This window comes from Pteronotus mesoamericanus, unplaced genomic scaffold (assembly GCF_021234165.1).
Source record: "Pteronotus mesoamericanus isolate MK-2021 breed Mesoamerican mustached bat unplaced genomic scaffold, CSHL_Meso_final contig_130, whole genome shotgun sequence".
Taxonomy (NCBI): Eukaryota; Metazoa; Chordata; class Mammalia; order Chiroptera; family Mormoopidae; genus Pteronotus; species Pteronotus mesoamericanus.
This window is the reverse complement of record NW_026555060.1, coordinates 30990693-31013337: the sequence shown is the minus strand read 5'-3', so window position 1 is coordinate 31013337 and position 22645 is coordinate 30990693. Positions and strand designations below refer to the sequence as shown.

Here is a 22645-nt window from a genome sequence, read left to right as displayed (position 1 = left end):
ATTTTAACAGTAGGAGTGTCCGCATTTAAAAGAAATAAAGAATTTGGCCGCTCATACCAAATAAATAAATAAATAATGGAAGGTGATGGCGCAACATTGGAACCATATTACTATAAAGTAAGAATGAGCTACTATAACTCCAACAACACTGAGCCTAAGCATTCACTGACACTTCACACTGTGCTTGCAAGGCCTACTTTTTGGACAGTTGTCGCGTTGAGCAGAAATAAAATATTGCTATTAGTGCATGCCTACGTGAAAATTAGGAAAACAAAAGACAGGGGTAGGGTGTTCCTTAACAATCACTCACTTGTTACCTTACTGTGCAGGGCATGCAAGTTTACAACTTTAGGTTTAAGCAATGGCCTCTATGAAAATGGCAGAAAAGAACCAGAGCAATCAAAAGGCCAGAAGGACCAGAAAGGGCAATAGGTAACTCAATGCTTGCAAATACCAAGCATCTCCTCCCCGATCTCTTCCAAAGCGGCCCTATACCCATTTCAGGTAATTCTGCACGGTCCAAAACTTCTTTGTACTATTTTTGCAACCTTTGTGAGTTTATATTTATTTCAAAACAAAATGTTTTTTTAAAAAGCATCTCCTTACACTGATTAGAAGTCTGTCTTCCTGTACCTGGATCAGCCCATGGCCACATGCGACAAGTTTAATCTCTCTTCCACCAAAAAGCTCTTCCATTACCTATACCTCTCTTGCCCACATCTCCATAAAGTTTCCTTTCTCAAGGACTCTCCTGTCCTATAGAGTATTCATTCAATTTGATCAGCAAATATTGAGCACCCACTGTAAGTATAGTACATCCTGGATGTTAGGGGTCTAACAGTGAACTTGCCTTGTGAAACCAACACAAAATTATCATGTCTAATAATATAAGCTATCATTTGACTTTCCAGTGACCACGACATAGTACTATAATTTTATCACCCTTACAGTACACAGTATGCTTGTATTTTTTTTTTTCTCTTATACATTGCTCAGATGTATGCTCAAGCAACTAGGTTATCGGATCCAAATTTCTTCATGGTCATCCTAGCTAAATGTTATCTTTTAAGAATCTGTCCTTCCCCTGACTGGCCAGGCTTAGTTGGTTGAGCATCACCAGACAAAGTGAAAGGTTGTAGATTTGATTCACAGTCAGGGCACATGTCTGGGTTGTAGGTTTTGTTCCTGGTAGGGGCACATGTGAGAGGTTACCAAGCGATGTTTCTCTCTCACAAGGATGTTTCTCTTCCTCACGTTCTCTCTCTGTTGCCCTCTCTCTAAAAATAAAGGAATAAAACCTATAGGAAAAAAAAAAGATTCTGTCCTTTCTGCTGGCTGTCAAGAACTTCCGTAATACCAGTCTCTTTTCTACCTTAATTCACACCCTATCCCTTCTAGTCTTGTTGTATAAGTCTGAGCAATATACCTCTCTGTAAAATCATCTGAATCGGTCATTAAAATGTTCAGCAGGGCAGCACTGCGGTCTCTAAGAGCCCAGGGTGTACGTCACCAGCACGCACCACAGTAGATACGGATTCACTCTCAGCGCCCCATGGCTTCCCTCACTCACAAGCCAGGAGTCACCTGATTGTACTGTTACGCCTCCATCTGTCCACAAAAATAAGATTGGGTTTGGAGCAAACACCTTCCCAAAGTTCAGTCATAGAAGGTTCAGACAATTTTTTCCTAATCATCTTGGTGGAATAAAAAAGAATTTTTTTTTAAATAAGAAGGTAACAGTTAAAAGGGATGAACTACTGAGGAGAGATAGGTGACTACGCAGCTTCCAATGTAAACCAGAAAGCTTTAAAAGTAAGTACTAGGCGTATATTTTTTAAAAAATCAGTTAATGGAGAGGTTTCATTATTTAAAAAGAAGTGCTCTTTAATTCAGACATTTTATCTAATTACATGACTCTTATACACACTATAGCTTTGACTAAGGCATAGCCAAACACACTAAGCAAATTTAATCATTGGAAATTGTTTTCTATTGTTAAAGCCAAACATCTTCCCCCCCATCCCCCATTGCCCCCCGCAACTAAAAGCTTTTTGCCTTCAATAGAGTCACTGGTGGTAATTTAAAAAAAACGGGAATATCCTTAAATTTCCATAAGTATATTTGAACTCTATAAATGCTACAGTTTTTCATATCATGAAATGAAGGTGAGATCATTTTTTAAAATGCCAATATATGTGAATAAAGCATAACACAAATGAACATTTATCGCTTGGAAATGACATACAAACCAAAAGATAATTCATGATTATACTAATGGTTGTTCTTGTGGCAGAAAATCTGAAGGCACTTTATGCATTTTAAATAAATTTTAAATTTTAAGTAAACTTTCAGAATATCATCTTCTACCTTTAGAATTAACATCCAGCAAAGTCATTATACAGATACAACCTGAAATTCTTGACAGTTTGGCAAAAGCTAAGAATAGAGTTGATTTTTCCCAGTAAGAAGAAAAATTTAACAGGAACAGTCCACATGATTTCATGTGATATATATACAACTAAAAAAATAAACTCTAAACATAAACACTTTAGAGCTATTCATGTACAGAAGCATTGTTACAAGGTACTTAGAAATTATGTTCAAACTGAACTAATACGCAAAATAGAGACAGACTCAGAGAACAGGTTGACAGCTCTGGGCTGATGCTGGTGGGGGTGGCAGGTAAAGGGATTGAGCAAAAAAAAAAATGATGGACAAGGACAACAATGTGGTCATGGCAGCGGGGGATAAATGGTGGTGGAAAAAAATTGTTTTCAAAATTATTTAAATTTAAAAAATCATGTTCATAAAAGCCAAATTTTTACTATTTATACCTTTTATCCTAGTAGATATTAGATCTACTTTAAAAGCAACAAAACAAGATTTACTGCAAATTATTCAAAATTTGCTGCTCTTCAATAAACTCCCAAAGGAAACTGTGATAGTCTTATTTTAACACCAAGGTAATTAAAGCATAACCCTTCAACCTGGCTTGCATTCGGAAGGGGTCCCCAACCCCCAGGCTGGTAATGGCCCATAGCCTGTTAGGAAGTAGCCGCACAGCAGGCTGTGAGCAGCAGGCCAGCCAGCTAAGCTTCCATTGCATTACAGCCTGAGCTCCACCTCCTGTCTCTTCCTCCCTTCATATCCTCCCCAACCACACTGTGGAACAACAGTCTTCCACAAAATCCATCCCTGGTGCCAAAGATGTTGGGAACCACTGACACATAAAACTTAAAAAAAAAAAAAATTTATTTTAGTGAGTGAAGATGTCTTAAAGGACTGGACTTATATCTGATCATGGTATGTCCTATTTGCTATCGTCCTTTTGCTCTCAAAATACACAGTTTTGGAACAGGAGAACATTAACGTCCAGAGAAATGTCTTTCCCTCCCAAATGCTTACCTGAATATATTTCCTCTGTGTTTCATCATTTAAAACATGTGCAACATGCTTGGAGAAAATCTTTTCTCTACCAGTTCTGGCATGGATACCAACCATGGTGACACCAATGGGCCAAGGGGCATTTCCAATGGCCATCTGAAGATAAGCATCATTAGCCTAATAAGAAAGATTAAGAGGAGATCAGAAAAGCAGAAATATTGTGTTGGTCCAAATTTTTATTTCAAATGTTTCACAGCTTTTTATGATGTAATTTTCAGCCCTCTCTTAAGCATGTTGAAAACATTACCATTCCCCTTATTCAAACAAAAGAAGTTAAAATATGGGATGACTCACTGTCCTGCCCAGGACCACAAATGTCCATGGGAAACGGAAACCAGAGCTCACCTTGTGAGTGAAAGACAAACATCCGTTTGCAACCTTTGTGCACTGAATATGACTGCGTTTTGACCTAGAGTTACCAGGCAGGGAATCTGATGCACTGCCAGAAAGCTCTAGTTTGGCTCCCCTTCCTACCCAGCCTTCTCCACAGGTGGTCACGCAGAAGACAGAAGCTGACTAGTTCCTCACCATCCAACCTGAAACGCTGTCCACTCCCTGCACAGCAGCCAGGCCTCTGGCAGCAGCGGGGGCTCCGCACGCCGGGGCTACGAATGGAGGGCCCATGCAGAGGTGGAAACAGAATAAATGCTGGCTCTTGAATCAGCTCAAGGACGGGATCCGTTCACTTTGGCCCCCAAAACTCCCACCTGCCTAGAACCCTAAATTACTGTAAAAGCTATGAAACATAAAGACAGAAACCAATGAAGACACATGGTTCTTTTCCTAAAACAAGTCTAGTGACTTGCGAGGAAGGAAAACAAAATAGCAAGGAAATTCTAGAAGCCCTTGAGTGTTTCAGAGAAGCCTATATAGCCAGCCTCAAAGAGATTTTCGTTTAAAAAATCAAACACCTACATGCTTGATGTGCAGAACTGACTTTTAAAAACCAAGTATTAACAAATCAGTTTACTGAAAAATCATTTCTTCTCTAACGATCGATTTGAATTTGCTCTATTCAATTTTTTTAAAGCTTAATTTTAAAAGAGTGTATACACATTTAAAAAGATTTATTAATTTTAGGTTTAGAGAGGGGAAGAGAAGGAGAAAGAGAGAGAGAGAAACATCAATGTGTGGTTGCTTCTCAATCTCCCCCTACTGGGGACCTGGCCTGCAACCCAGGCATGTGTCTGGTCAATCGAACGAACGACTGGCTGGCACACAATCCACTGATCCACAGCAGCCAGGGCTTATGCACATTTTTACCACTGATCCCCATGTGTGTAAACTTTAACACTGGATATTAATCAAAGAAATCTCCAATATTTAGATTCCCTAAATTTCCAAAGAAAATTGTCAAATAGGTTATTAAAGTTCCTTGGTTCCCTGTGCAGTTTATACAATATAAACCTTGACCTGGATGTCATATATGAGGATGGAAAATGTATCAAGAGGAAAGGCAAGTGACCTGAGTTCTTTTGCAGTGACGGTAGCCTTATCCATCCATTCCAATGCTGTCCTTGGTAAGCAGCATGCAACTAACAGAAACTATCCAAGAATACACTTAATAGCCATAAAACAGATGCATTTTCTTTGACAAAATTAACTGGCTCCCATATAGAGGGAGCAAAAACACTACTTTAGCCTCATCAGCATGAGGCTCTGATGAAGGAGACCACCCAGGCACCCAGGAGGGCCAGCAGTCCCTCTGAGCACAGACACGCTGAGCCCGGAAGAAGCAATGCCACCCCCTCTTTCGGTCAGAGCCTGCCTCCTGTTCTGGACCTGCTGCCCCTGAACTGCTGCACCGAAATTCTCCACGGCTGCCCTCTGGGAGGCGCAGCCACCGGAAGGCCCGCTCCTCCCCCTCAGCATACGGCCCACCAAGGAGTGTCCCATTTCCCATCTCCACCCCTGGGGCACTAACTAGGCCCTTCTTTCCTTCTTCCGCTCCACCAATTGACAGCCCTCCCTTCTCCGCTTTCTAAACTCTACCCCAGCAAGTGCTTGGACACCAGAGCTCTTTCCCCATGACCCCTCCTCCCAGCGCCCATTCAGGAGGGAGTAAGGGGAAAGGGTCCCCCAACCAGGGGTCGGCCATGGCTGCGGTCCTGAAGTGGGACAGATGGATGCTGGCAGGCTGACATGGAACTTATTCTCATAGAAACAAGTGTAAAGGGTGGTCAAATTTCACTGTATAATTAAGTACCACTGTTCAGCTATATTATGAATAGTAGGTATTTAAATCTCCACAACATTGCTTCTGTGGAAAAATTTATCCCAAGCTGTAACCAACAATCTGCAAATTTTGAATCTCAATCCTAGTCATGAAATGCACCTTGCCCATATCTGTACATGATCTAAAGAATCTTTACATCTGCCTTAAAAATGACTAAAAAAATACAGTGTGGTCTGAAAGTTTAATATTCAATGCCCAAAATTAAGGTGGCAATACATTAAGGAAATAAAAGGTTTTGTTTTTTAAAAAAAATTCATTTTATTTTTATTCTTAAATCTCCCCCATGATAAACATTTCCACAGTAAATGAACATATTATGTACACAACCTAGATATGCTCATAACCATAATTTCAATGCACACCATGGTAATGTACCTTCACATACTCTCTCTGCAGCATGAACTTAATAATATCTGTTATGGATTCTTTAATATCAGCAGGAAGATTCTGGAAAAGGAAAAGAAGCAAAATTAATTTTGGAAGCTACTGTGGGTAGATACAGACTGAATTTACTCTAATTTCATATATTCTATTTTTTAAAAAGATTTTATTTCTTAATTGGGTTGTTTGGTGTTGAGCTTGTCAAGTACTTTGTAAATTTTGGATATTAACTCCTTATCAGATGTCCCAGCAAATATGTTCTTCCACTCTGTGGGTTGTCTTTTTATTTTATTGATGATTTCCTTTGCTGTGCAAAAATTTTTTAATTAGTTTGATGTACTCCTATTTGTTTGTTTTTTCTTCTGTTTCCCTTGCCTGGAAAGCTATCTCCAACAAAAAATTGCTACAAGCCATTTCTGAGATTTGGCTGCCTATGTTTTCTCATAGGATTTTTTATGGTTTTGGGTCTAACATTTGAGTCTTTGATCCATTTTGAATTTATTCTTGTGTGCGTTGTAAGAACATAGTCTAGTTTCATTTTTATCTATGTTATCTGTCCAATTAAACAACCCAATTAAAAAAAAAGGCAAAGGATCTGAATAGACATTCTCCAAAGAGGACATGCGGATGGTCAATAGACATATGAAAACATGGTCAGTGTCACTCATCAGAGAAATATATTAAAACCACAATGAGATAGCACCTCACACCTATCAGAATGGCTATCATCAATAAATCAACAAACAACAAAGTTGTGGCGTGGATGCGGAGAAAGGGGAACCCTTTTGCACTGTTGCTGGGAATGCAGACTTACTGGTAGAGCCACTGTGGAAAGCAGTATGGAGATATATCAAAAAATTAAAAATGGACCTGCCTTTTGATCCAGCAATCCCACTTCCGGGGACATATCTGAAGGAACCCAAAACAGTAATTTGAAAGAACATAATCACCCCTACGTTCACTGCAGTGTTATCTACAATTGCAAAGATAAGGAAGCAGCCCAAGTGTCCATCAACAGATGATAAAACAACTAGGGGACATTTACACAGTGGAATACCAGTTGTCCACAGAAAAGAAAAAAATGTTACCCTTTGAGAGGTATGGATGGGCCTGCAGAACATTATGCTAAGTGAAATAAGCCAGTCAGAGAAAGACAAATGTCGTATGATTTCATTCATATGAGGAATCTAATGAACAAACTGAACTAACAAGGAAAATGCGGACAGACTCACAGATGGAGAGCAGGATGACAGCTTTGGTGGGGAGGGAGGAGGTTGGGGGAGGAGGGATTGAGCGAAAAAAGAAAAAGGACTTGTGGACATGGACAACAGTGTGGCGACTGCTGGGGGGCAGGGGGGATATAAGGGGATTAAAAGGTAATGTCAAAAAATATATACAATAAAGATTAAAGAAAAGATTTAATTTCTTTCTAGGGAGAGGGGAAAGGAGAAATATTGATTGGTTGCCTCTCATACTCACCTGACTAGGGACCAAACCCGTAAGTCAGGCACGTGCCCTGATCTGGAATTGAACCGAACTTTCGTTTTGCAGGATGATGCCCAATCAACTAAGCCACACTGGTCATGGCTGTATGTTATTTTTTAAAAATCAGTTAACAAAAGCATTTTTTGAGATACCTCACCCTTTTCCGCAGCTTTCTGAAAAGGGGTCTGAGATAGGACTCAGTCTGTTTCTGTGTAGCACTGTTCAGTTTGCCCTGCACACTGCGCTTCACATAGTCTTCTCTGGCATTCAATTCTTTAGCCCAAACACCAAGGAGGAACTGTAGAAAGCATGGGTAAATTTAGACCACAATGCCACCCAGTGGTTGAACAATTTGAAAAGTTCACTAACACATAAAGCCATGTAGTACCATCCTTAGAGTAAATTTCTTGATGGATTACTTTATCATCCACTAATAATTAATGAACTATATGTGCTGATTCTGTCACATATGCTTTAAAGTAGCACCTCTGGCAATTCACAAACCTCCCTGTTTTATATATATTCCTAGTTCAAAGATAATCTACTTCCCCCTAGAAAGAATTACCAAATTACATGAATAAGTATTTGATAGAAATAAACTTTTAATTATATTTCTATCACATAAAATTTGCCCCACCTAGATTATCAGCTGTAACACCATATATACTGTGCTAGTTAATAAACCCCCCAAGTACGATGTTGTATATTTGGACTTTCTACTTTTGCAGTAGAGACAAAAATTTAAAAATCCCCACGAAAGCACCTAACTAAAAGAGGAGAACAGAACAGAAATAGAGGAGACTACGACCCATACTCTCCCCCAACCAACCCTGGAAAACTACCGCAGTGCCCATTGGATTCACCTATACAACAAGACCCTTCTACAGGCACGTAAACCACAAAGGCTGAGGAGAACATTCCCAACTTCTTGTGCAATCCTATATTAGGAGACGCTCTCATTCTAAAATTCCAGTTCTTAATATAGAGTTTCATGCCCTATGTAGTTCCCTATCATTTCCTCAATAGATTCAGAATCTTTTTCAAAAAGATTTTTTTATTTGTTTGTTTGTTTATTTGAGAGAGGGAAGGTAGAAAGAGGAGGAGGGAAACATTGATGTGAAAGAGAAACATCAATCGGTTGCCTGTAAGACATGCCCAAACCAGGAACCCAGGCATGTGCCCTGACCAGGAATAAAACCAGCGACTTTTCACTATGCAGGACTGAACACAAAATATTTTTGAATAAATGCTAAACCGCTAAAGACACATGCTGAGAAGATGGAGTGAGCATATCACAGCAAGAATAAACAGCTATCTGAAGAACTGAGAAAATTAACAATCTCTAAAAGGTTACTGATGTGTTCGCAATTTTCACTGCCAATGTTGTCTTCCCTCCTTCCTTTCCTTACTGTCATCACCTCCCATAAAAGCTTCTACAACTCTCTCCTCATTGCAGTCCTTCCTCAAGTGCTTCAAAAAAAAATATAGAGTTTGCCATACTTCTTGTTCTATCCAATGCTGTAATTCTATTCTTTTATTTACATTAACAAGTCAACTTTTTCAAAAAGGGCCAAGGAAACATAAATATATGCCATCTTTGATTAACTTCTATATGCAAGTGCAGAGCAGTACCATAAAGAGTGCACACACCAGAAATGTTTATTGAGCTTTCCCGTCCCTATCTTTAACCCTTGACAACCCAAAAATACAAAAACAGTTATTAACCAATGAAAATATTCTCCTTTGTAAACTTAAAAGTACATACCTTAAGGAATTTGGTAATGATGTCCATGTCTTTATGATCATCACCTTTTCCTAAAGATTCTCCCAAAGCCTGAGGAAAAATAATGCTTCTGCTCATGAGTAAAAAGCAACAACTGAATAGGTATGTTAGCAACACCAGACTGACCATGGCTCTTTATTACACAGACTGTCCAATTTCTATTGAAAAACATGATGGAATTTCTAGATAAGTTTTTAAAAAAATACCAACTTGCCATTTAAATTGTGAAAGTATGTTATCTTTTATGAATCAAAAGACAGAGGAGAGGTTAAGGGGAGTGAGTGTTAATGCACAGGAGAATTTTGCCTCCAGGGAACAAAGTCATTCTAAAACTGGGGTGAAATGATAATTATACCACCCCAGGAATATACTAAAGACCTTTGAATTGTACACTTCAAATTGGTAAATTGTATGGTAGGTGGATTGCTCCATAACGCTGTTAGAGAAAAAACAAAAACCTAGAATGGTTGCACATACCAATTACTCCAATACAATTTAAAGTCCATAAATATGTGTTGGGGTGGGGGAGGGGGATTACAATTAAGAGGACATCCTCCTCACCTGTGATATCAACATTTGCAAGGGCAAGAATTGAAAGGAAAAGAAAAATGAACACTTTACATTGTATTAAGTATTAAGAGATTTACACTAAGCCAAATTAAACTAAAGAGCTTTAAACTTGAGCTAGATAGTTGGATAATACAACATTATACTTTAATTGAGATTACATATATCACTTCACCTTCAACACACTGACAAAAATTAGAAAGCACAAGATTGCCCAGTGTTGACAAAGAGTAGGGATGTGAGACACACCCTGCTGGTGGGGTACAGACTGGTACAGTCATCTGGAGAACAGCTGCGTGGTACAGTTGAACCCGGTTCTCAAAAGTAATTCCCTCCAGAAAACTGTTTGAGAAGTGATCTGCTTGAAAACCAAATATCCTTTCTGTGTCACCTGAGAGAAGCATGACTGATCAATCATACAGGTATCATCAGGAAAGGGTCACCAGGTAGTGAATCGAGACTCAAAGTTTTGTTAGACAACCAAGACATCTATTTCATGAACAACTTGGTTGAGAACCAAAATTTTCAAGAACCGAGACATTTGAGAACTGAGGTTTCACTGTGTTTAGACAAATTAAATATATATAAACCCAGCAATCCCACTTCTGAGTTCACAGGGGTTATGTACAAGATTATTCATCACAAAGCTGTTAGCACCCTAGTCACCCATCATTATGGGAGAACAAAAGTAAACAGCAGTGAATGCCACAGGGTATGAAATATTACTCAGCAGTTAAAAGCAAAGGTTTAGATGTACACAGGCTTCAAAGATGGGTATTAAACATATCGTTCAAAGTACAAAAAGGAAAATCAAAAGCAGAAGGAATTTCATAGTATTAACATCATTTATGGAAATCAAAAACACATGCTCCCAAAACACTACTAGAGCTGTGCCCTCAAAAGGCACTGCCATGCACTGTGGTGCATAAGCCTGACTGCTGAGGACAGAGTGACAAGATTAGCGATTGCAGGAGACAGACACAGAGAGTTGATTCCTGGAAGTCTCAAACACACTGCCAAAGGTCAGATGAGGTCAACATCTGACATTATCAGAGGAAGGAAAGGAAAGGAAAGGAAAAAGGAAAGGAAAAAGGAAGGGAAAAAGGAAAGGAAAGGAAAGGAAAGGAAAACCTGTCTGCTACCACAGTTCACACCACAAAATCAGGAAATCTAGGCAAATCAAGTTAAGAAGCAGAAGAAAAAAGGAGTTTCACAAATAATGCGAAGGAAAAGAAAGAGCCCCCAAATGAGGGGAAAGGAGGAATCCCCACAGAGAGAACTAAATGAAATAGAGGCAAGTAAACTATCAGATATTGAAGTCAAAACAATGGTTCTAAGGAAGCTCAGTGAGCTCAAAGAGAATTACGAGAAACTACAGGAAAATTATGAGGAACTTACTGCAAACTGTATCAACATGAAAAAGGACACAGAAACTATCAATAAGACACAAGAGGAAATGGAGAATCCAATCTCTGAATTGAAGAATACAGTAGAAGGAATCAAAATCAGGCGAGATGAAGCAGAGGATCAAATCAATGACCTGGAAGACAAGTAGAAAAAAGTAGCCAGAAAGAGCAAGAAATCAAAAAAAGACTCAAAAAGAATGAAGAGGCATTGAGGGAAATGCAGGACAACCTGAAAGGTAATAATATCCATATAACAGGGATACCAGAAAGAGAAGAAGAGGAGGAAGGGATAGAGAACCTGTTTGAAAAAGTAATGATGGAAAACTTCCCTAACTGGAGGAGAGAAAAAGTCTCACAAGTCCAGGAAGCACAGAGGGTCCCATACAAGAGGAACCCAATGAGGCCCACTCCAAACACATCATCATTAAAATGGCAAATATCAAAGACAAAGAGAGAATCCTAAAGGCAGCAAATGAGACACAGGTAGTAACATACAACGGAACCACGATACAGCTAGCAGCTGACTTCTCAACAGAAACACTACAAGCCAGGAGGGAATGGCAAGAAATATTCCAACTCATGAAAAGCAAAGGCCTACAACCAAGACTGCTCTACCCAGCAAGGCTCTCAGTTAAAATGGAAGGCAAAATAAGGAGTTTCCCAGACAAATGAAGACTAAAAGAATACATTTCCACCAAACCAGCACTGCAAGGTACGCTAAAGGGATTGCTTTACTGCTTTAAGAAGATGAAGAAAAAGAGTGAGAAAGAGAAGAACACAGGTACAAAGGGAAAAAATGAATAAGTACCTATCAATAATAACTTTAAATGTAAATGGACTAAATGCCTCAGTCAAGAGGCACACGATAGCTGAATGGATAAGAAAACAAGACCCACACATATGTTGCCTACAAGAGACCCACCTCAGAACAAAAGAACTACACAGACTGACAGTAAAGGGATGGAAAACAATATTCCAAGCAAATGCACAGGAAAAAATAGGAGTAGCAAAACTTATCAGACAAAATAGATTTCAAAACAAAGGCCATAAAAAGAGACCCAAAGGGACACTTTATAATACTCAAAGGAAGAATCCATCAAAAGACAGAAACATTGTAAACATACATGCATCCAACACAGGAGCACCCAAATGTATAAGGAAAATCTTGGAGGACTTCAAGAAAAATATAGACAGCAACACACTGATAGTAGGGGATTTTAACACCCCACTGCCAACAATGAATAGATCTTCCAAACAAAACATAAACAAGGATATTGTGGAACTGAACAATGCATTAGCTCAAATGGACTTAACTGACATATAGAGAACCTTTCTTCCCAAAAAAGCAAACTACACATTCTTTTCAAATACACATGGAACTTTTTCAAAGACAGACCACACAAAACAAGCTTCAACAAATTCCGGAAAATTGAAATAATAACAAACATTTTCTCAGACCACAAGGGCTTGAAACTGGAGACCAACCTCAAGGAGAAACTGCAGAAACTTGGAAACTCATGGAGACTGAACAACACACTATTAAACAATGAATGGGTCAATAATGAATTAAGAGAAGAAATCAAGAAGTTTCTGGAAACAAATGAAAATGAACATACAACAGTCTAAAACCTATGGGACACAGCAAAGGCAGTCCTGAGAGGGAAGTTCATAGCATTACAGGCCTACCTAAAAAAGATAAACATTTCAAATAAATGACCTAACACTATAACTTCAAGACTGGAAAAACAACAACAAATAAATCCCAGAGCAAGTAGAAGGAAGGAAATAATCCATATCAGAGCAGAACTGAATCACATAGAGACGAAAAGAACAACTCAAAGGATCAACCAACCCAGGAGCTGGTTCTTTGAAAAGATAAATAAAATCGACAAGCCTTTAAGCAGACTCATCAAGAAAAAAAGGGAGAGAACCCAAATAAATAGTATTAGAAATGAAAGAGGAGAAATAACAACTGATACCACAGAAATACAAAGGATTGTAAGAAACTACTATGAACAATTATATGCCAAGAAATTTGAAAACCTCAATGAAATGGACAAATTTCTAGAAAAATACAACCTTCCACACTGAGTGAAGAAGCAGCAGAAAGCCTGAACAGACTGATAACAGCTGGGGAAACTGAAGCAGTAATCAAGAAACTCCTGGTACAGAAAAGTCCTGGGTCGGACGGTTTCACGAGAGAATTTTACCAAACATTTAAGGAAGAGCTAACCCCTGTCCTTCTCAGACTATTCCAAAAAATCCAAGAAGAGGAAAGACTCCCAAACTCTTTTTATGAGGCCAGCATCAACCTCAACCCAAAACCAGATAAAGATGCTACAAAGAAAGAAATCTACAGGCCAATATCGCTGATGGACATAGACGCTAAAATCCTCAACAAAATACTGGCAAACTGCATCCAGCAATACATTAAAAGATCATCCACCATAATCAAGTGAGATTCATTCCAGGGATGCAAGGATGGTTCAATATTTGCAAATCAATAAATGTAATACATCACATAAACAAAAGGAAAGACAAAAACCTGATCATCTTAATAGATACAAAAAAGAATTCGATAAGGTACAGCACCCATTTGTGATAGAAACACTCAGCAAAATGGGAATAAAGGGGGCATTCCTCAACGTAATAAAGGCCATATATGAAAAACCTACAGCCAACATCATACTGAACGGGCAAAAACTAAAAGCTTTCCCACTAAGATCAGGAACAAGACAAGGATGTCCACTTTCACCATTTCTATTCGACCTAATATTGGAAGTCCTAGGCACAGCGGTCAGGCAAGAAAAAAAAAATAAAGGGCATGCAAATTAGGAAAGAGGGTAAAACTATCATTATTTGCAGACAACATGATAGTGTACATAAGAAACCCTACCAACTCCACCAAAAAACTACTCGACCTAATAAGTGAATCTGGCAAAGCAGCAGGATACAAAGACACTCCAAACAATTTTATACCGTCTACCTTTCTAGGCTTATCCTGAAAAGCACCTGCTTGGATCAGATCACCCTAGAAGGTGCAATTTGGTGCCATATTCTATCCTCAAATCCCTAAACCAGTAACTTTGCAGCCTAAAATGATAATTCTTCTCTTGGTTGTGTAGTGGCCTTGCAACTCCAGCAAAGGATAAAGATAATTAGAGACATGATTTTAAAAATATATCAATCACATAGTATTAAATCAGTGTCCCCACTTTCCTGTAATTGATCAATTTTTAAAATGGGAGGGAGGCTTAAGAACTGGTGTTTAGAAGTTTTGTGATCATTGTACTACTTTGTGTTTGTTTTCTAAGATTTTTTTAGAACACTAAACATGAGTTGATATACCAAAAAAAAAAAAAAAAAAAGAAGAGGAAGAAGGGAGTTAATAAATGAAAGCATGAAATGAAAGAAGGGCCTTTGTAATGATCAAAGATGACAGGGTGCTCTAATTGGGCAATCTGATGAACTCAACCACTGGCTGCAGCGAAAGAGAGGTGTAACAGGGAATGAGGTAATGAGGGTGTAGAAATTACCTCTAATTCTTCTATTGTGGTGTTTTCTTCATGAACTTTCAAATCATTCTGTGTGTCTTCCTCTCCAGGTTCCTGACCGCCCACAAGTTCATTGAGGTACTGCTGATCAATCTTATCCAAAGCTGCTTTCAGATCATTTCTCAATCCCTGAAAAAGGTGAAAAATTACATCTAGTATAAAATTTGACTCATATTACATTTGATTTTTCCCTAATAATGAGTATAATTCATCTCAGACTACCAGTCAAGATGGCAGAGTAGGTGAACACTGCACTTGCCACCTGCCATCTGTACTTGCCATGGAGAACAACCTGAAGACTATTCCAAATTCCAAAAACATTCAGCAATGTCCACTGTATAAAACTAGCATCTCCCTATAACCCAGGCTATCAATACATTTTTAGCACCATCAAATTCCACATTGTATTCACATTCAGTTTGTGACTAATAAAAATGGAAGCCTTAAGCTGGATCTTCACTTTACTCCATATAAAAAAATTAACTCCAAAGGGATCAAAGACCTAAATGTAAGAGTTAAACTATAAAACTCTTATAAGAAAACATAGGGGGAAAGCTTCATGACACTGGATTTGGGAATGATTTCTTATATAGACCACTACAAGCACAGGCAACAACAACAAAGATAGGTAAGTTGAACTTCATCAAAATTAAAAACTTTTATGCATCAAAGACACTATCAACAGGGTGAAAAGACGGCCCATGGAAAGGGAAAACATAATTGAAAATCACGTATGTGATAAAGACTGATATCCAGAGTACATAAAAACTCCTACAACTTAACAACAAAAACCATCAACATGATTGAAAATGAGCAAAGGACTGGAATAGAGAGAGATGTGCAAATGGCCAATAAGCAAATGAAAAGATGCTCAACATCACTAGTAAGTATAGACAAGAAATCCAAACCACAATGAAAGATCAGTTCACACACAAGGATGGCTATTTTCAAAAAAACAAAACAGAATAAAAAACAAAAACCCAGGATATAAGAAGTGGTATCTAGGATATGGAGAAATGGGACCCTTAAGTACTGCTGGAAATGTAAAATGGTGGAGCTGCTGTGGAAAACTGTTGGCAGTACCTCAGCGAGTTAAATATACCCACACCAAGACACATTATAATGAAAATGTCAAAAGTTAAAGACAAGAAGAAATTCTTTCAAGGAGCAAGAGAAAAACAATTTGTTACGTATTGTACAATGAAATCACATACACAGTCAACAGATTTTTCTGTAAGAATGCTGAAGGCCAGAAGAGAGTGGCACAATATATTCAAAGTACTAAAAGAAAAAGTCTTCCAACCAACAATACTCTAACTGGCAAAGTTATAATTCAGAACTGAAGGAAAGATAGTTTTCCAGACAAGCAAAAGTTAAAGGACTTCATCACCACTAAAATGGCCTTACAAGAAATGTTAAAGGGATTTGTTTTTCTCAAAAGAAAGGGCTCAAGTGAGTAACAAGAAAACAACATGAAAGTATATATCTCACTGTAAAAGTTACGTATAGAGTAAAGGTAGTGAATTAATCACACATAGAGCTGGTATGTAGGTAAAAACAAAAGGAGTAAAAATAATTATAACTACAATAATTAGTAAAGGGATACACAAGATAAAAAGATGTAAAACGTGACATCAGAAACACACAACTTCTGGTCAAGATGGAGGCGTAGGTGTACATTGCTTTCCTCCTCGCACAACCACAGCAACAATTACAACCAGACTACAAGGCAAATATCACCCAAAATTGTCAGAAGATCAATCTGAATGGAAGTCGGACAATCAAGAGGCCACATTCATCCAGACAGGTAGGTGGAGGAGGAGACACAAAGACGCAGAGAGGCATGCAGATGCGGAATGGGTGGTCCCAAGTCCCATGCCTACGTGTGGTAGATAAAAATGAGAGGGATACCGCAGGAGGGTCCCAGCTCAACATCAGATCTCCTCGCCCAGGGTTTGAACTTCTTTCCACCAGACCCTGAACTGGGTCCTTCCTTCCAACTCTGCTTTTGCAGGTTGCCCTTGTCTTCTTTCTCTCCATGCCAGTGATTTGCAACCTTTTTTTATCTAATGGCACACGTAAACTAATTACTAAAATTGTGTGCAAACTAAAAAATGTATTATACTTTTTGCCCATCTGACAAAATAATAGGTATTTTGATTCATTCGCACCAAGGGATATTGTGTTTGGCTCTTGTTGGTTTACTTGACATTCTAAGGGAAAAGAGGTCAGTGCTGCAACTAAATTTAAAAATTCTTGTGGCACACCAGTATGCCGCAATGCACTGGTTGTAAATCGTTGCTCCATAGTCCTATATTACACTTAGCATTGTTCTTTTCAATACTTGGCACTGGTATTACATAGAAAAGCAAGGACGTACGACCTAGATACTGTATCCAGCAAAGCTAGCACTGAGAATCAAAGGACAGATAAAGTACTTCCCAGACAAGTTAAAACTAAAGGAGTTCATCATCACCAAACCCACCCACCCGGGAATCAGCACGAGAAGGGCCCAACTTGCTTGTGAGTAGAGGGGGAAGTGACTGAAAGCCAGCCGAGAGCTGAGCAAACAGCACTGTTCCCTGTCTGACCCATCCCGCACATACAGCACCACAACACAGTGATATGGGTTGCCCTGCCCTGGTGAATACCTAAGCCCTGTCCCTTCCAACCTAACAGGTGGGCAGAAACCAAAAAAAAAAAAAAAAAAAAAAAAAAATAGGGCCCAAATGAAAGAACAGATCAAAGCTTCAAAAATAGAACTAAGCAGGAGAGAGAGCCAACCTATCAGATGCACAGTTCAAAACACCAGTCATCAGGATGCTCACAGAAATGGTTGAGGATGGTCACAAAATAGGGGAAAAAGTGAGGGCTATGCAAAGTGAAATAAAGAAATGTATACAGGGAACCAACAGTATAGGGAAGGAAACCAAGACTCAAATCAACCATTTGGAGAAGGAAGAAATAAAACATTAAACAAGAACAGAATGAAGAAACAAGAATTCAGAAAAGTGAGGGGAGGTTTAGGAACCTCTGGGACAACTTTAAACATTCCAACATCTCAATCATAGGCATGCCAGAAGGAGAAGAGCAAGAAATTGAAAGCTTATTTGAAAAAATAATGAAGGAGAACTTTCCCAATCTGGCCAAGGAAATTGACTTCCAAGAGATCCAGGAAGGTCAGAGAGTCCCAAAGAAGTTGGACCCAAGGAAGCACATACTAAGGCATATCATAGTCACATTACCCAAGATTAAAGATAAGGAAAGAATCTTAAAAGCAGGAAGAGAAAAGGAGACTGTTACCTACAAAAGGGTTCCCATAAGACTATCAGCTGATTTCTCAAAAGAAACCTTAGAGGCAAGAAGGGGCTGGAAAAAAGTATTCAAAGTCATGAAAGGTAAGGACCTACATCCAAGATTACTCTATCCAGCAAAGCTATCATTTAGGATGGAAGGGCAGATGAAGTACTTCCCCAAAATGGTGAAGTTAAAGGAGTTTATCATCACCAAGCCCTTATCATATGAAATGTTAAAGGAACTTATCTAAGAAAAAGATCAAAACTATGAACAGTAAAATGACAACAAACTCACAACTATCAACAACTGAACCTAAAAACAAAAATTAAGGAAACAATTGGAACAGGAACAGAATCACAGAAATGGAGATCACATGGAGAGTTATCAGTGGGGAGGAGGTGAGGGGAGAATGGGGAAAAGGTACAGGGAATAAGAAGCATAAATGGTAGGTACAAAATAGAGAAGGGAAAGTGAAGGAAAAAAAAGATTTTTGAAGTAATAAAACATGAGTAGTAAAAAAGATAAAAATGTAGTAGTTCACAGCCATATTTTAGTCTAGCTTTTAATAAGGAAGGTGACTTAAGATATAGAAGAGAAATAAATATTGGTGAAATGAAGCAGTATAAAAACCCGTAACTCTTTCCAAGAATTCAGGTGAAGGAAGTATTAGAAAAGACTAAAAAGAAAGAAAAACAAATTGTTCTTAACATTAATTATATAAATAAAGAAAAACTTTCAAAATTCATTTATGCTTTGGGGGAAAAAGTTAAAGAGAATTATCAAATGACTCAGTAATTCCACTTCTGGGTATATACAAAAAATGAGTGAAAGGAGGGACTAAAACAGGTATTTGTACAACTGTGTTCATCAACTTTATTCACAATAGACAAATGGTAGAAACAACTCAAGACATCCATCGAGGATGAATGGATAATCGAATTGGGTTTTGTACATACAATGGAATATATTTCAGCCTTAAAAAAAAAAAAAAAGGAAATTCTGACACATCCTACAACATGGATGAATCTTCAAGGTATTATAAGTTAGAAGACTGGTCCAGTGGAGCCTTCAGGTGACCTTAGCCATTCACCTGACTGCCATCACCTGCAAGATTCTAAGACAAACACTGCCCAGCTTAGCAAAATCAAACCAAAGAACTGAGAGAGATAATAATAAATTATCTTAAGTTCCAAGGTTTCAGAATGGTTTGTTACAGTCATAGATGACTGGAAAGATTTTATAATAAACTGTTTTAGGGTACTTAGTTTTGGGTGGTTTGGTATACAGTGATATATATACTACTCACACCTGTGTCTAAGTAACTGCTAGAACAAGTGGTTAAGTTAATAAGGCCCCAAGATATCTGAACAACACTACTATAAATGACATTAATCCAAAGCATAAAGCATACTCTTTTCAAGAGCCTGAGGAACAGTCACCAGAACAAACCATAAGCTGAGCCATAAAACAATACCAGAGTCCTAAATGTAAAAGCTAAAACTTACTAGCTTTTAGAAGAAAATACACAAGAATATCTCAAGACCTTGGGATTTGGAAAGATTTCTTGGGCAAAACACCAAAAGCAATAACCATGAAACCAAATCCTGATGAAGCAGACTTCATCAAAATTTAACCCCCCTCCCGCAAAAAACAAAGCAAAAAACACCAATGAGAGAATCAATAAGGCACAGACTAGCAGAAAATAGTCACAAAATATATTTGTATGTATCTTACAAAGGACTTATACTCAAAATATATGAAGAACTCCTACAATTCAAAAATAAACAACCCAATTAAAACATGAAGAAACTTTAACATACACTACACAGAAAAAATATAGTCAGTAAGGCCACAAAAAAATGCTCATGATCTTTCGTTATGTGGAAAATGCAAACAGAACCACAATGACATACAATTATGCATACAAAAAAAATCGTTAAAATTTAAAAGACTAATAATAACAAATGCTGATGCCATTTGAAAATATTTGGCATTTCTTAAATAGTTAAGCATATATTCACTCTTACTATTCAACAAGTCCACTTCCAGGTATTTACCCGAGAAATAACGTAAATTCAAAAGAAATTTTGTATAATAATGTTCATGACAGTTTTATTCATAATGGCCAGAAGTTGAAAACATAGTGCGGTATATTCAGATGACTCAATACCATTGGTTGATATCTGCGATAACATGGAATAATCTCAAAAATATTATGATGATCAAAACAAGCCAGACACTATGACTTCACCTGTAAGAAAAAACTATAACAAGTAAAAGTAATCTATGGTGACAGAATTTAAAAAGGTTGTTTCCCTGTGAGTGGAAGAGGAGGAATATGGGACTGGACAAGAAGGGGCACTGGGGAACTTTCTTGGATGATGAAAATGTTCTATATCTTCATGAGGATAGTGGTTACGAACTTACACAGAGTTGTCAAAATGCACTGAACCATATACTTAAGATAAGGGCTTTAAATTTTTTTTAAAAAAATTACATTCACCAGCAATAATAATCTGGGAACTTTTTCCATTTTTCATTACAATGATGCAATTGATCAAACTCCATCAGACTTCATACTATGCTACTTTATGTGCCACAGAATACTCTTCTAGCTTTGTTCTTACTTCTTACCTTGTTAACTTCTGGTGTGAGGATCTCTATTTTTCTTAAACGTTGAAAAGCATCATAATCAGTTTCTCCAAATAGTCTAATTGGTTCTCCTCTTTCTCTTAATCTTCTGATAACCTATTAAAAAATAAATAAATAAAAACTCAGTAGTAATTCCTCATGTTATTAGTAATTCCTATTTTAGGTGACCAAACATTTATTTTGAAATGTCAATGAAATAGTTGTGCTTGTTTTTCCTTTAATTTTCCAAGAACAAACACACTAATTCATTGTCATACCTTAAATGGCCCTAATGGTTTAGTGTTGGGGACCACTTTGTGTGGTATCGGGAATTGTAGCCCCGTGTGAGCTGGGCCCTGCCTGTAAGGCTCGACTGGAAAGCCTGGGATGCTCTGAGGCAGACATGACCCGATACTGGCACCAAGGATTCCAGGGGGAGATCTAGCCTAAAAAATACATTATATTTGCTGAAGCTTGCTCTGCTTAGTACTGCCCTGATAAGGAAAAACCAGGTGCCTGACTTCAAAGCAGGGGAAAAGATTTCCAAGCCCCTGAACCTTGGCTTGATGACCATTTTGGCATTTGCATGTCTGACAGACCCTAACCCAAGGCTGATCTATGTGTTCCTTTTACTGTTATCTATAGCCCTCTAAAGTAGATTGATAAGCTTTTGCATCACGTATGCTGTATACCCCTATGCATATTGGTCTCAATAAAAGCCATTTCAGAGAAGGGTTCCGGGCATTCTCCACTACAAGGAACTGCCACCCACTTTTTCCTGGCAGATCAAGAGTGTCTGGAATGAATTATTTCTTCATCTGCAGTGGCTAGGGGGACTCTGCGGGATGGGGTACCACCTCAGTTTAGGTCCTTTGAATGTTTCAGGGAAGTACCAGTCTATGTAATAGAATACATAAGAAAAATACTAAGATGGGAGCGAATGGTAATACTTACACAGAGAAGGAAAATAAAGTTTGGAGCCAGCTGGTAACTCAATGACCATAGTGCCAAGGTCAGTTGCAATACTACATTTAAACTAAACCCTTCATCCTCCCAAGAGAAAGTGAGTGCAATCAAGATGCGGCACATGCAAGGCTTTTGAGGTGCTAATAATATTCTATTGCTTGACTTGGATGGTGGTTATGTGGGTGTTTGTTTTAAAATTATCCATTATATTGAACATATGTATTTTATATACTACATACATGCTATATTTCATGGAAAGGAGAAACAAAAATTATAATTAAAGGTTGATCCAAATTTTTTTTTTTTAAAGTACCAAGAGCTTTAGCTGGAAACACATTAAGAATCCATTAGCAGGGCTCCCTGTGGATTAACTGAAGCTGGAATTAAAAAGAAACTTAAGAGGTCATCTACTGCTTTCTCTAATCAATGCAGAAATGACATCAAAAACATCTTTGTCAGGTCCCTCCCTGATAAATTACAGGAATTACATCCCTTCATGAAAGAGCCACCCTTCTCCATTTTTGTACACGTTTTGCTTCTCTAAATTAAAATATACCCCCCCCCCTTAACCTTCTACTATATCATCTTAGCTCTACTTTACGAAAGCACAGAGAATACTCAATTCTCTTTCAAAACTAGAGCTGCTGTCAATGGATGCTTTTAAAAGTCTCTAAGAGTTAGCCATCCTTTCTTCTGAGAGTTTCCTTTTGTCTAAAGCTCATTTTTGTTTTGTACTTTCTGAGTAGTTTGAATTCTTTGTATCACATTAATATCTTCATCTGAGGATAAGTCTGTTGATTTTATTTTTATTTATTGATTGGTTTTTATTGATTTGATGGAGAGACAGAGACAGACATCAATCAGTAGCCTCCCGTACACACCCCAACCAGGGATC

At 38.1% G+C, this 22645-nt stretch overlaps 1 protein-coding gene across 4 annotated transcripts in view; it reads right to left on the bottom strand.

Moving 5' to 3' along the window:
- LOC129087225 (pre-mRNA-splicing factor 18) overlaps positions 1 to 22645 on the bottom strand; it is a 55470-nt gene that overhangs the window by 13690 nt on the left and 19135 nt on the right. For 2 of the 4 annotated variants that reach the window (XM_054594041.1, XM_054594042.1), the window contains 6 exons: positions 20788 to 20901; positions 14839 to 14985; positions 9312 to 9380; positions 7704 to 7844; positions 6056 to 6127; positions 3406 to 3561 (listed from right to left, as the gene is read on the bottom strand). In XM_054594041.1, coding sequence (XP_054450016.1) covers positions 3406 to 3561; positions 6056 to 6127; positions 7704 to 7844; positions 9312 to 9380; positions 14839 to 14985; positions 20788 to 20901 — 699 coding nt within the window. The remainder of the gene's footprint in view (positions 1 to 3405; positions 3562 to 6055; positions 6128 to 7703; positions 7845 to 9311; positions 9381 to 14838; positions 14986 to 20787; positions 20902 to 22645) is intronic. The other 2 variants (XM_054594043.1, XM_054594047.1) reach the window with 1 other exon arrangement.